Here is a 14,568-nt window from a genome sequence, read left to right as displayed (position 1 = left end):
GTACGACTCCATTATTACAACTTATTTTATTTTCGTATTGATTGATTTTTCTCTTACGTAAAAATATTAATAACTACAAATTTTATGAACCAAAACTAAAAAAAGTAAAATAAATGCTTTCACCTAAGTACGAATTGTCGCACTTTAATTTTGTTTTGTTTATTTTTTATTACTTATTTTTATTTTCATGTGGGCCAGATGCATTTAAACTTTTATTTTGTAGTTCAATGCTTTTGTTTTTTCAGAATAAATTATCGAAGTGTTTGCAAAAAAAATTATTTTTAGAAAATTGATTTTTGAAAAAAAGTTAGAAGTTGGGATATAATCAAAAGTGGATAGTTTATAAAAAAAAGTATAAAATAGATAAAAGCAAAAATTGATAGGGTTTGGAGAAAACTCACTTCTAAAACAAACTTAATTGATTAAGATCCTTGAATAAAAAAAAAGACTTTTTTTATAGGAATATCACACAGAACAAGAATTGTATTTCTCTAAATAAAATGGAAATACTTAAAAGATGAGATCAATTCAGAAGCACTTTTTTATTATAAATCTAGCAGACAGAATTCCATTGGTCTAATTCTAGGCCTTAGGATAAGAGTTTGACTCTCTATCGATCCTACAAACACATCAAAATAAATAATGCCGAAAGGTCCTTAGATTATTTGTGACCTGTGAGGAGCTGTATGAGGTGAAAATCTCATGTACGGTTCTGTAATAGTGACGGGAACAGTGATGTTATCATCGACTATGATTATCTGGCAGTTCAAGTACAATTGATATACTTGAAGCGCAGTCAAAATATGGTTTTTGGGGATGTAATTTGTGGCGTCAACCTGCCAATATTATAAAGACAATAAAATCCTATTGTTATGTTTCCACATCAAAGTGAAATATAGTATTTACTTCTTTTTTCTTTCAATTCATGCCTATTGGTGTTCCAAAAGTACCTTTCCGAATTCCTGGAGAGGAAGATGCATCTCGAGTTGACGTATAGTGCGACTTGTCAGATATATTGGATCATATGGGATTTCCCCGTTCTCTCCCCCGAGTGAGATATCCTCTGTTTCACCCAAGAAAGAGAAGTTGAATCATCAAAAAATTGGAGCATGAAGTGCAATTAGATGCATTGTTTGGGGGAATTCGTAGTACTATTATCAATTAGAATAATTTATGGTTGGCTTTGGTTGGACTGAAAAAATGAAGTATCCAGGCTCCGTTTAGAAAAAACCCAATTGGTAATATATCTATGATTACTACGTGAATCATAAACGATTCCTGTTTGTTATTTGTAAAGTCATAACAAGAAGAAATGGTGGTGGGAAGATTTGTCCTATATGTACAAATCCAAATCGGGCGGATCGTTACCCGGAGTAGAGCATAAACCTAAAAAGATGAAAGAGACCCATTCAGGAATCCATCGCGATTTGGATTGAATCGACCGTTTTGTTTCTATATGTTCAAAAGATACTTTTTTTGTTGTTATTTCACTTATTATTTGTCAATAATAATTATTTTTCATAAAAAATAATAAAATTGATTAGTATATTTCATATTATTTTTAAAAAAAATATTACAAAAAAATATTTAAGTTTATAATACTCCCACTAAGTAATATAATTGTTGATTCATACACAATTACTATTCTTGCATGATTGTCAAAAACATATTTTATTAATTAATCAAATAATAATATGTGAAACGAAATAATATATTTAGATGATATAGCAAATAAAATATAAAAATATAAAATATATAAGATTATAATTTGATTATTGTTAAATTATTCAAATTATTTAAAAACTCCATAAGTATATAATTCTAAAAATAAATTAAAAATAATAAAATTGAATCAAGATTATCATAATAAAGGTAAACTATTCAAAAATAAAGTTGAATTCATTTACAAAAAAATCAAGGTCCTTCTAGCTTTTGGCTTAAAGCCGCTTTTAATCTTAATTGTTTCAAAAGCAGAAATTGGTATTTCAAACACTTCAAATTATATTTTTAGAACCAAAAGTTGAAAGGTGTTTTTTTTTTTTTTAAGTGCTTGCAAACACTCCCTACATTTATATCTTTTGAAATTAATTATAATTACAAATACACCCCCAAATAATTGTTTTCAAAATTTATTTCAGGGTTGTTTGTGTAAGCTTTTACCTTTAAGAAGGTGTCATTATAAATTACGATTATATTCATAATATCAAAATGTCTACTTGTATTTTTTCAATGATACGAGAATTTGTGTAATTATACGTAATCGTGTTTTAAATTTAAACCACAATCACATTTAGGGTGATGTACAATTTTATTACTAATACCATTAGTTTGTACTAGAGATGTCAAATATTAGAATTGTGCTCAAATTACCAGTCAATTATTTTGTGCTCAAATTATTCAAGTCACACTTATATCCTTGCTTTGAATTGTCTCTTTCTTTCTTTTTTTTTTTTTTTTTTTGGTGAAATGTAAGTTTTCATTCATCCAATAATATTTACAGTGTACTCCGAGCATACCCGAAGAGATACAAAAACCTCACGCGTTTAAGGAGCAATTAAACCATGTGGAAAAAGTATCAAAAGGAGCCTATACAATATGATCTTGATTGAGTCAATTATAGGGTCCTCATTGTTTGTTGCTTTATTTGAGTCAATTACGTCATATCAACCAGTATATACATGTAATTACAATTAAAGTTGCATACTTTTTAGTAAAATTGAGTTAAATATGATGAGGCCTATTAATTATATTGATACTGGATAACAATGATATGAAGAAATTGATATTGAGTTATAATTTTCTATCATTTTTTATATTGATGTCTTTAAATCTATCAGTTAAGAGATAGACTAAAATGGTTCAGACGGAGCGGCTAAAAGACCCTTAGCCTAAACTCATTGTGAAAAGCCCAATAGGAACGCCACAATCAATTGGAGCTCGGGCGTGGATAAAGGCACTTGTCCACGTCCCAGGAGGCTACATGTATTGAAAAGGCACTGCCAACTCACCCAGAAAGAAGGAAATGAATAAGCAGAACCTTTGGATCGGTTATGATACATGTCAGCCAGGGAGCAAAGATAGGGAGTTTCTCTAGCTGGTAACTAACCACCCTCTTGAAAAATCGGAGATCCTCCCCAGAGTTGGGTGGATCTATCCCTATAGAATTCCAAAAAGTACGGAGTCGATCTTATCACTTCTTATCTTCTAGTTGCATATTAATATCAAGCTCAAACACGATTTTTGGTAACTTTTTACTTACACATTACTTACTTTGGTTATAAGTTTTTTCTATTTTTGTTCCTCAATTTATTATTTTGCACTCTTAATCCATTAGTAACTTGTGTATTGCAGTGGTAACATTTGAGTTATATGTTTCATTCATTTGAAGCTTGCAAAATTCTAGAGAATCACACACAAACCATTGAATTCGAGCCTTTTTATTCTCATTCATTGGCGTCATTTATGGGAATAATATTAACTAGGAAGTGAGGAATATGGATGCTAGGAATTATGTATTTGAGCAACGTGCTGAGGTTGCTCAACAAACTAGAATTGAAAGGGTTGTCCTAGCTATGGATGAGACTCCTATTTCACCCTCATCTAGGCCTGTCAATGGGTAGGATAAGATCCTACTTATGGTCGGACCCAAAGAAAACTAAAATAATTATTCTATACCCAAACCCTACCATTACATTAAATCCAACTCAAGACCCATGGGTCTCTAGACCCAATCAAAACCTAGTTTCGGGTAGGGTCAGACCCAAATCCTTTTTTTTTTCAAACTTATTTTTTCTGTAAATCATACTAATTAATTTAAATTTTTTCTTTTTATTTTATTCTTTTTCATAATTTAATTATTTATTATTTAAAAAATATACTTGGTTAAAGAATTAAATAATGTTATAGTGTCTTAAATTTTTTAGATCTTTTCACTTGAATGTGCAGATCAATCATAATTGAGGAATTACATCGTGACAAGAAAATGCTACCTTCTTTTTATGGCGTTCCATGTAGGGGTATTCAACTCGGTTAATCGAACGAATTGCAAGTTTGGTTAACAAAAATTTCGGTATGCTAAAAAGGCTTATTAAATACCGAACAGAAATGTTTGGTTTGGTTCTATAAAAATCGAACTTATTTTGGTTCAATTTGATGTTTGTACCGAAATAACCAAAAATAATAAAAATATATAATGTTAATTTATTTGTTATAAATTATTAATAATTAAGTATGCATTAACTTTAAAATTATTATTTTTTATTCAGTATTTATATTAAGATATTTAATATTTATATATTTTTATTACATTTGAATTATATTTATATATATATATTAAATTCATTATTCGGTTAGGTTGGATTAATCTGCATAAAAAATAAAACCAAATTGAATAATCAAAATTTAAAAAAAAATAACCAAAATTGAATAATTTTTTATTTAGTCGATTTTCGTTCGGTTAATCGAAAATTGCATGTACACCCCTAGTAGATCAATTGATAAATAATAATCAATTGAATTGAGAAAAAAATAAATATTTTTTGGGTCTAAATTGGGTACATAGATCCATGGGTATTGATGGGTAGAGATGCTATCTAAACACAATCTATATTTTTTTTATGAATTTGGGTATGGGTCTGGATTTAAATGTAAAAATATTCGATAAGTTTGGACCTAAATCTCTAAATTATATTATTGATCTAAGTAGGATTTTACCCTACCTATTAACACTCGTGCCCCCACCTCAAATTGGGACGCCAAAGATAGCTTCACAACTCCTATCCGAACCAATACTTCAATGAACACCTCTTTCGATAGGCCGCAAACCATCCGGCGGGACTACTTGCAACACATTATTGTTAAAATTATTGAATATTAAACTTTTACTAATTAATCAACTAAATTTATTTATTAAAAAATTAAATAGTATATATATAATCATTTAATTACATATTTTGTTTTATATTGGATAGATATTGAAATTTTGATCAAATATGTTAGACTTTTTTATATTGATTCCGTAATTATTTAAAATTAATTTGATGATCAAATTAAGTAAAATTTAACTTGATAGTTTAGAGAAAATAAAACAATATGGATGAAAAATAATTTAGATAAATTTGAGTAATATATGAAATAAATAAAATTTATTTAAACTCAAATTATTTAAAAATTCATCAAATTAAAGTTGAATGCAAATGCAAATTCAAATGATACTTAAGAGATTAAAATGAAAGTTAGATATATTATTCTTAATTTCATTTACTTTTACCAATTCTTACATCTTCATTCTTATTTTAAATTTGTCTCTATTATAATCAATTAATATTATCAGTCCATTATGTAAATAAGTTTATTATTCTTATTTAAAATTTTATTAATATCGATCGGTCATTTGGACAAAATCAAGTTTATTATTTAAATTTGGATGATGATCAATTTACACTTATTGAAATTTTTAAGTAATTAATTTTATTTTATCAATCGATAGGTTATGAAAATCCACTAATAAGTTGACTTGAATGTAAATTTAAAATTTCATAACTATTATTTTTTAAAACATATTGTAAAAGAAAAATATAAATGGGTCTCAAATGGGTAAGACCCAAACTCTACCAATTCTTTTAGGTATAATTTGGGTAAGACCCTATGGGTATTTTATAGGATATCAAAAATTACCATGGGTATTTGTTCTGGTCCGAGTAGGATGATACCCGCCCATTCATAGGCCTACTTACGTCATGCAACCAACAGAAAAAGTGCTAGGCACATTTATGCCAATTTGAGACAAACTTAGACTAAGGTGATGGTAAAAATGTTGTTCTAGCGTACAATAAGAGCCTAGTACGCACAACACTTCGTCTTAGAAAGGGATGTGGCCAGGGCTCAATAGGTATTAATTATTTTTCTGAGGATAAAATGATTGTTTGTTTTATTATTTAAGGGGCTTATTATAATAATCGATGTCAGATATTTTCAAGTTACGTTTTGTTTGGTTTTATTTTTGACCCATTTTCAGAATAGGCCGAAGTATGCTCAATATTAGACCTCATGCAAAAATACCATATCTTAGTGTTTTTATCTCATTTGGCGTAAATATATATATACATATACACACACATATATATGTAAAAGTACATATAAAAGAGATATGATTTGATAACGAACAATGACTTTTGTCTCTTAATCTTCACATTATTAAAGTTTGCAAGAACAAAAACGTTAAATTATCAAATTTCATGTTTACATACAAAAGGTAATATGATAATCCCGAGTTGCAAAATACAATATTGAGATTATAAAGGGCGTTTATGTAATATATATAAAAATGGGAATTTTTTTTATAAGAATTATAAGAATTATAAATTTATACAGATTTGTATACTAATGCAACATCATAAATTTTGGATAATATTTATTTTAAATAAAAATTTAAAATTATATTTTAGAAAAATGATTGTGATACACGTATTTTAAAGATGTAAATAATAAAGGTATTTTTATTATAAAAAATTAATCCGTATTATAAGAATAGTTTAATATAGGAGGTAAATGCGACTGTATGCATATTTTAAGGGGTGAATAGCAATTTACCCCCGTGGTATTGAATATGAGTATATTACCCTCCGATTAAAAAAGTATAGTAATTTATCCTCTATACTTTTTAAAATGAAGAGGAGGTAAATTGTTTCATTTTAAAAAGTATAATAAGGTAAAATGTTGTATTTAAAAATTTACAGAGAGTAAATTATTATTTATTTTTTTATAAGAGGATAATTTGCTCATTTGTAGATTGTTTGCATTTTTTCCATATCTTAAGAATAGAAAGTGAATTTAAGTTAAACTAGAATTTTAATTAATGACCATCAAATGTCGATTTCTGCACTACACACTGAAAATAGTATCGTGAAAAAGGTGAAGTTGAGTAGAAAACCCCAAAACCCTAGACAGAATTGATCCATCGCCATGAGAGGAGCTTTGCTTAGAAGTTTTCCTCTGTACATTCGCCGTCTCCATTTGTCTCGCAACTCACAACCCTATTCTGTCATTTCTAATGCCTATCCCAACTATTGCTGTAGAAATTACATCGCAGGAAATGCACCAGCTTCAGTCAAATTGTTTCCTCCGGGAATGCGATTTTTCTCGTCCGAAAATGGAAGCCCGGAACCGGACTCGAACTCTGAAAATCAAGCTGTCGTGACTCAACCTGAAGAGAAGAAGGAGGTGGCGGCTGATGTTGGAGATGTGAACAACAAAGGTAGTACTTATAATATTTGAATGAGGTTAAATTTTTGGATAAAAGTTTCAGGTGTTTTCTTCTATTTCTTGTTGGGCTGGGGGAGAAGAAGGATTATAATTTTTGGGTTTCTGGTAGATGTTATCTCTTTTCTTTTATTTGTGCAAAGTGATGAAAGATAATGGATTTTTTGACTTTTGAAGCTCAGTTTAATCAAGGGTAAAAAGAATCTTTGTCAATAAGCTGTCTCTTATGAGTTTCTATAGAATGCAATGCGTGTAGTAGATTACATAGAGAAATTCGATTCTGCTGCTCTCTTGTTTTGTTTTGTTTTGTCTATAAAGATCTTTAAGTCTATACACCATTACTTGCTTGACGTTTTTGGTGTAATATTTGTTCATGAAAATGTAATGTCCTAAGCTAGAGAGAGAATGAGTTGAGAAAAGGATAGAAGAGGTAGCTAAAGAAAGAAGATCAAGTAAATGCATTACTTGAAGAATTATTATCACGGATTACATTTCTAGAGCTGCTGATAACAGAAAGAGAAAATAGATCTAACTAACAAGGAATTTAACAGCAACAGAAACAATAAAAGATAACAGAAAACGGAATGGGATCATGCAACTGGGAGCATGCTGCCATGGAAGTGAGCATTATGCACGCCCTCAACTCCTTTAAGTCGTAGCCGTTAGATCATGTGTATTTGGACCATTAGATGCAGTGGGTCCGTCTAGTGAAACGACGTTGTCTCTCTTAAATCGGAGTGTCCAATTTACGCAAAATGCCGCCATCTGAATTAGTAATCAAGCCCTTGATCCGACTGTTGTGATTGATCGTGATCGTACAGGTGATGCTTTGCCTTCTTTTCCAGCTAAGATCACAACACTGACCCTTGGGTTTGAGACTCTTGTCTCGAGGGTTAGGGTGAAAATCAGGAACTGAGCTGCGATACTGTAGTTGTCTTCTGAGGTTGCCTCTGTAGGTGAAAAACCTTCCCACTGGATGAGGAGTTGAGGAATAGCTTCTCCGTGGTGGGGATGAAGCTTGTGGCCAAGATGGCAGCTGATAAAACTTGCTAAGGCCATAGTCATTGTAAACAGAAAGAGTAGGTGAGCGTGTGTGCCAGTGACCAATCTTGTTTTGGAGAAGTGAACTGGGAGGTAACTTCAATCTATATGCCACCGCCCCTGTCTTGGCATCAATTAAGAAGGGTCCAAAATATATTTGGGAGCCAACTTCAAATTCTTTCTCACTTGCATGGAACCCTGTCTGTAAGATTGTAGTCACCAACTTGAAGAACCCGTTCAATCCTATTTCATTCTATTTTGAGCCTCCTGCAAATTGGACTTGAAGACCTCCATCATTTCCCCCCGCTCAGCCAAGAAATCAACGAATTCACTTTGGTTTTGGGAAAGGGTCAATGGATAAGGGGGCTGGAGAATAACCATATAGAGCCTGGAAGGGAGTGTACTTAAGACCGTTGTGAAAATTTGTGCTGTACCAGTGCTCCGCCAAAGATAACCATGTGGACCACTGCTTGGGCGGAAGGTGACACATACATAGCAAGTGGTTTTCTGGACATTGTATCACTCGCTCCATTTGCCCATTAGACTAGGGATGGTAGGCTGTTGACAGGCTAAGATTGGTTCCCGATCCTTTGAAAAGTTCTTGCCAGAAATGGCTTGTGAATAATTTGTCTTTGTGCATAAAAATGTTCACAGGAAGGCCATGCAATTTGTAGATATGGTCAATAAAAACCTTAGCAACAGTCTTAGCTAAGAAAGGATGATATAAGGCAATAAAGTTGCCACATTTAGTGAATTGATCAATCACAACTAAGATGGATTCATTAACCTCAGATTTTGGTAACCCCTCTATGAAGTCCATTGTTTTACATGCCAGGCTTGATCACGAACCTACAGGTTCCTGTGGTTGCAGCAGACTAAGATAGCGGACATGTTCTCCTTTAGACCTTTGATTAGACCGAACCTATTCCAACACATCAATTTTTAGTTTAGGCCAATAGAACATGCTTCTTACCTGTTTTTAAGTACCATTGATGCCCGAATGTCCCCCTATGAAGAATCATGTAACACTTGTACAATCTTCTGTCTCAAGTCAGTCTGAGAGCAGATATAAATCTTCTTATCCTTCTTCAAAACCCCAGCCTGCAAGGTGTAATCAGGGTGAGCATCTGGCTGGATGGCTTTTGCTTGGATGATAGGTTGCAGTTGTTCAGAACTCCTCTGAACTTCAGTGATCCAGTAGGGGATAACTACAGTAATGGTTGTGCACTCCTCATGGTCCCTCCTAGACAAGGCATCCACAGTGTTATTCTCACTCCCTCTTTTGTACTGGACCTCATAGTGCAGTCCTAGCAGATTGTTTATCCATTTCTGTTGCAGAAGAGTATCAACGATGCTTCAGACTTTTTTGATCTGTTCATGTGCTGAAATGTAACCCACCAAGTAATGTTTCCACTTAGATACAGCCATAAGAATAGCGAAAAATTCCTTCTCATAAACAGAAACAGAAAGGCCTTGGTTTTTGAGACTGAGGGCCTTGCTGAGATAGGCAATAGGTCTCGTCTCCTGCATATTTATTGCTCCAATCCCATTATCATTTGCATCAGTTTTCAGTATGAAAGGTTTTGGAAAAGTCATGCAAGGTCAACACGGGTGCGGAAGACATGACAGATTTAAGAGTTTCAAAAGCAGTAGTGGCTGCAGTGCTCCAAATAAACTTAACTTTCTTGCGTAAGTTAGAGGGGTCTGCTGAGGAGTCCATAGTTCTTGATGAACATTCTGTAGTAGCCAGTTAGTCCCAAAAAACTCCTCATTCCTTTGATGTCCTTGGTTATAGGCCACTGCAGTCTGCCCACAACGAATGAGTTGTAGGTCACTAATGTCCTAAGCTAGAGAGAAAGATTCAGTTGAGAAGAAGATAAAAGAGGTAGATAAAGATAGAAGATCAACCAAATGCATTACCTGAAGAATTATTCTCACTAATTACATTTATAGAGCTACTGACCACAGAAAGAGACAATAGATCGAACTACAAGGAGTCCAATATCAACAGAAAGAGTAAAAGATAACAGAAAATGGAATGGAATAAAATGCATGCAACTGGGAGCATGCGGCCATGGAAGTGAGCACTGTGCAGATTTTCAACTCCTGTAAATTGTAGCTGTTAGATCACATGTATCTGGACCGTTGGATGCATTGGGTTCGTCTAGTGAAATAGAGTCGTCTCTCTTCAATCGGAGTGTCCCAAATTTACACAAAACGCCGTCGTCTGAATTAGTAATCGAGCCCTTGATCCAACGGTTGTGATCGATTGTGATCGTATCGTTGATGCTTTGCCTTATTTTTCCAGATAGGACCGCAACAGGAAAATGTGATAACACGTAAGTTTGGTCTAATAGTTTGAATCAAGGTCCATATATGCTATGTGTTTCTTAACTCATCTTCATTGTAGCACAGATATTATTATCAGATGAAGGTGGATTCCATGTGCTAATTGTATGCAGCTTCATTAACTATATGACTTGTTTGCAGAATTAAAACTTCAGATGGAGGACTATTTCAATAACTTCAATGAAGAGGCGCTCCCATCAATCCTTGAGTCTATTCTGAAGAGGAGGCTTTCAGGGAAGCATGAGGACACTGATGATGAAGTAATAGATGAGCTACAAATGCAGCCATTGGATAATGTAAAAGACGAAGATTTTGAATCAGATTTCGAGGAAGCTTGTGAAACTGATGAAGAAATTGATGATTTGTACAACGCTAGGGAAATTGTAGTGAAGAAAATGACATCCAATGATCCATATGTTAACATGGATGACAGGAAATGGGATGACATGATAAAAGAAGCTACTGAGCATGGTTATCTTAATGATACAAGGGAGTGTGAGGCAATACTAGAGGACATGCTTAACTGGGATAAGCTTCTACCAGGTATGACTGTATAAATTTCCGCTTTTTCTGGCGCCTTAGCTTAGATAAGTAGATGCTAATTTTTTGTCTTTTGCTCTTCAAGATTGTCTTTTACTTGGTATGTTACCTAGTAAGATCGAGCTATTTCAGGGGAATTGAATTTTGTCCACCTTGTGATGGTCCATATTTGTCCTTGCTGAGCCACTTTTTTGGATTCAAAACATGTTTGATAGACTTTGTTATTGCTTAATTACTTTCTGACTTGTAGTTCTAATATCCCCTTTCAAAGGATGTGGCGGACCTCCATATTCCATGCAGCTCTCAGAATCAACTGCTAGAATCATCTTCAAATTTTCTTTACCCAGAAGACTGCACGTTGTAAGAAATTAAATAATGTGTACAGATGCAAGGATATGGGTACATGGAGTATGATCCTTGTGATAAGGATGCAGACAACTTCATGAAAATTAGTGAAAATATAGTACATACAGGGATTTTTATTGGTAGGGAACTTTTAGGCTTTCTAATGCTAATGAATATGTACATATACTTTTGTCCCTTCAGAGAGTAATGCAAGAGCATCTGAATCCTACTACTATTTAACAGTTGGTGACCATAAATGCTTAACAGATTGTTAGAAAAAGATTAATCCACGAGGAGAGGAATATATGAAAGAATCAAATTTTAATATCGTGTTCTCATTTTTTCCTCTCTAAGATATAATAAGAATGACATGGAAAGAACTGCTTTTCAGATATATTTCAGTTACAATAAAATATTTATAAGTTTTTGTTGAATGTTCTAGCTTATGGGACAGTTTTAATTTGCTAGCATTTATGTGATGCCAAAAAACTCCAGTGGATGGATCCAGATTTTATTCCTGAATCCTTTTTGTTTCTGAACTTTCTTGTGAATCTCCAGACTTGCGCTTAGCATATGCCATTTAGTTTGTACGGTTTATCAAAATGGACTTCGATTTGTGATTTGAGTCTTCAAATTGTCTATCAAGGTTGTCATTGTGGTTAATGACTTTATGGGAACCATGTGCACAATTGCTTTTTCAGTCATCAAACACTGGTTATTCGTTTATCTAATTTTATTTTATCCATTTTGAAATTTTGATGTGTTCTAATTATGATTCTGATTTTGGAATGGACTTTTCAGATGAGATCAAGAGGAAGGTCGCAAAGAAGTTTGATGAGATAGGTGATAGGGTTGAAAAAGGTGAGCTTGAGGTTGAAGAAGGTTATGCATTGTTCAAGGAGTTTGAAGACCAGATGGTCTTGGAATGTGCTAAGTTAATGGAGGCAGAGGCAGAGGCTTCCCAGTTTGACAAGGATGTTGTGCCTGATAACAATAAGGACCTGGATGACCCACCAGGTGAGGGGCCAATACTTAGGTGGCAAACAAGAGTGGTCTTTGCTCCTGGTGGTGATGCATGGCATCCGAAAAATAGAAAAGTCAAGTTGTCTGTTACAGTTAAAGAGCTTGGACTTTCCAAGCATCAATTTTTGCGACTGAGAGAATTGGTTGGAAAGCGATACAATCCTGGGAAAGATGAACTTACCATAACCAGTGAAAGGTATGACCATTTCGAGGTGGTTTGCTGTACAGTTAGTATCTGCAGTAATGCTTGTTCATTTATACATTTATATGGAATGTAGTAGTATCTGAAATCTTATTACTGCAGACATTTCTCTTCACTTTACGTGAATCATATTTAATTCTTGATTGATTAAATTGTCGTTGGGAATAAATCTGAAGCAGACATGTTCCGGTAAATGAAAACTGCACTTTATTATGAACTTTGGCTGTGATTCCTGTCTGGACGAGTGTTTCATAGGCTTCCTGTATATCGCATGTAATCTCCCTTACATTTTCTACTCATGTTCAAAACAGCACTTTTATTATGAACTTTGGCTGTGATTCCAGTCTGCATGAGTGTTTCATAGGCTTCCTGTATATGGCATTTATCTCCTTACATTTTCTACACAGGTTTGAACATCGGGAAGAGAATAGAAAGGATTGCCTCAGAACTCTATTTTCTATAATCGAGGAGGCTGGAAAAGCTAGGCAACTGGTGGAGGATGCTCGAACTGCAGCGGTCAAAGAGAGGCTTAAAGCTAATCCAAAGTTCATGGAAAGGTTACAAGCCAAGAAGCAAGTCACAGGATCAAGTTCACTAACTGCATGACAAGAACTATGGCATTCAGATTGCTTTCTTGAAAAATGACGCTTAAGCATCCGATGATCACTCATCTTTTTAAAGGTTTGCCTCATTTTCCATTTTCAAAAGGGTATTTTGCGCGGATGAAGCTGTTGCCAACATGCTTTGCAAAAGATGCTGTTCTGTTGCTTGTTCTAGCTGTTTAGAGAATGAGAAAAGGTGGAATCGGTACAAAATGATATAACTCAGATCAGTCCAGAATATCTTTTATCAATAAAAATCTTACAGATCTTTGTTTTACAGAAAATCAATGAAGATAATTTCATCTGATTGTCGAATGTGAGCCTTGTTGATTTCTTTGGCTCTGTTCTTGTGTCCTCGTATGCATTGGATTTTTAGATTTTCCATGCTCCCTGGCAGTTCAATTGCATCATTTTCTAATTACCATAATGTGCATGCCAATAACCTTTCTATTAGAGTTTTTTTTTCTTTTTTTTTTTTTTTATGTGAGCTAGTTGTGATTTTAAACTTTATTCTGGTCGTATACTTTACATGTTCATCGTTTGTCTTTAGTCTCATATATATATATATAATATTTATTTATCATAATTATGTATGCACTTGGAGATATTCATCACTTATTCTTTTCAAAATTATGTGCTAATTGTTTATAAAACGAACCTTAATCTTTGTCCTCACCATAAATAAAAGAATAGTCAATATTATTTCGTAGTTAAGGAGGGCTTCAATTAAATTGTTAAGAATTTTCAAAAATGTAGTGAGAGGTAATTTTGTCTTTGAAGAGTATTTGGAAAAAATAGAGGGTATGCCCTTACAAAAAAAAAATCAACCCAAGGGAAGTCGATGCCAAACCTCCAAATTTTAAGAGAGAGGTGTACAAACAACCTCAATTCAGTGACTTGTATTAAGTCAAAAAATTGATTATTGTAAAGAGATAGTGATCAAGATGTTTCTCCGAAGTGGCCAATGGTAGTAAGTCAATAACAAGATAAAGGTTCAAAAAATACGAGCAATTTAAGGTGCACAGTGGGTTGAGTTGTAATAGAACTGGAGTAGATCAAGGATCAATTCATGATCATGGTTTGCCTAAACCTTTAAATAAAATCTTAATTTGATTTATTTTTTAAACTCAAGTCCGACCTATCGACTAGACGGTTGATGCCCGGTGCAGGAGCAATTGGATCCTATTTTATTTTTATTCTTTTATA

The 14,568-nt window shown here is 33.2% G+C and overlaps 1 protein-coding gene across 1 annotated transcript; it reads left to right on the top strand.

The window, feature by feature from the left end:
• Positions 1-6,862: 6,862 nt before the first annotated feature.
• On the top strand, positions 6,863-13,677 carry LOC105176017 (uncharacterized). The gene is made up of 4 exons (XM_011098687.3): positions 6,863-7,255; positions 10,792-11,193; positions 12,337-12,754; positions 13,168-13,677. Exons 1-4 carry the CDS (start codon positions 6,964-6,966, stop codon positions 13,364-13,366), a joined length of 1,311 nt encoding a protein of 436 aa, XP_011096989.1. The 5' UTR covers positions 6,863-6,963; the 3' UTR covers positions 13,367-13,677.
• Positions 13,678-14,568: the final 891 nt, after the last annotated feature.

Source organism: Sesamum indicum, linkage group LG13, assembly GCF_026168435.1.
Source record: "Sesamum indicum cultivar Baizhima isolate 11 linkage group LG13, ASM2616843v1, whole genome shotgun sequence".
In the NCBI taxonomy this organism is placed as follows: Eukaryota; Viridiplantae; Streptophyta; class Magnoliopsida; order Lamiales; family Pedaliaceae; genus Sesamum; species Sesamum indicum.
This window is presented reverse-complemented; position numbering and strand designations above follow the sequence as displayed.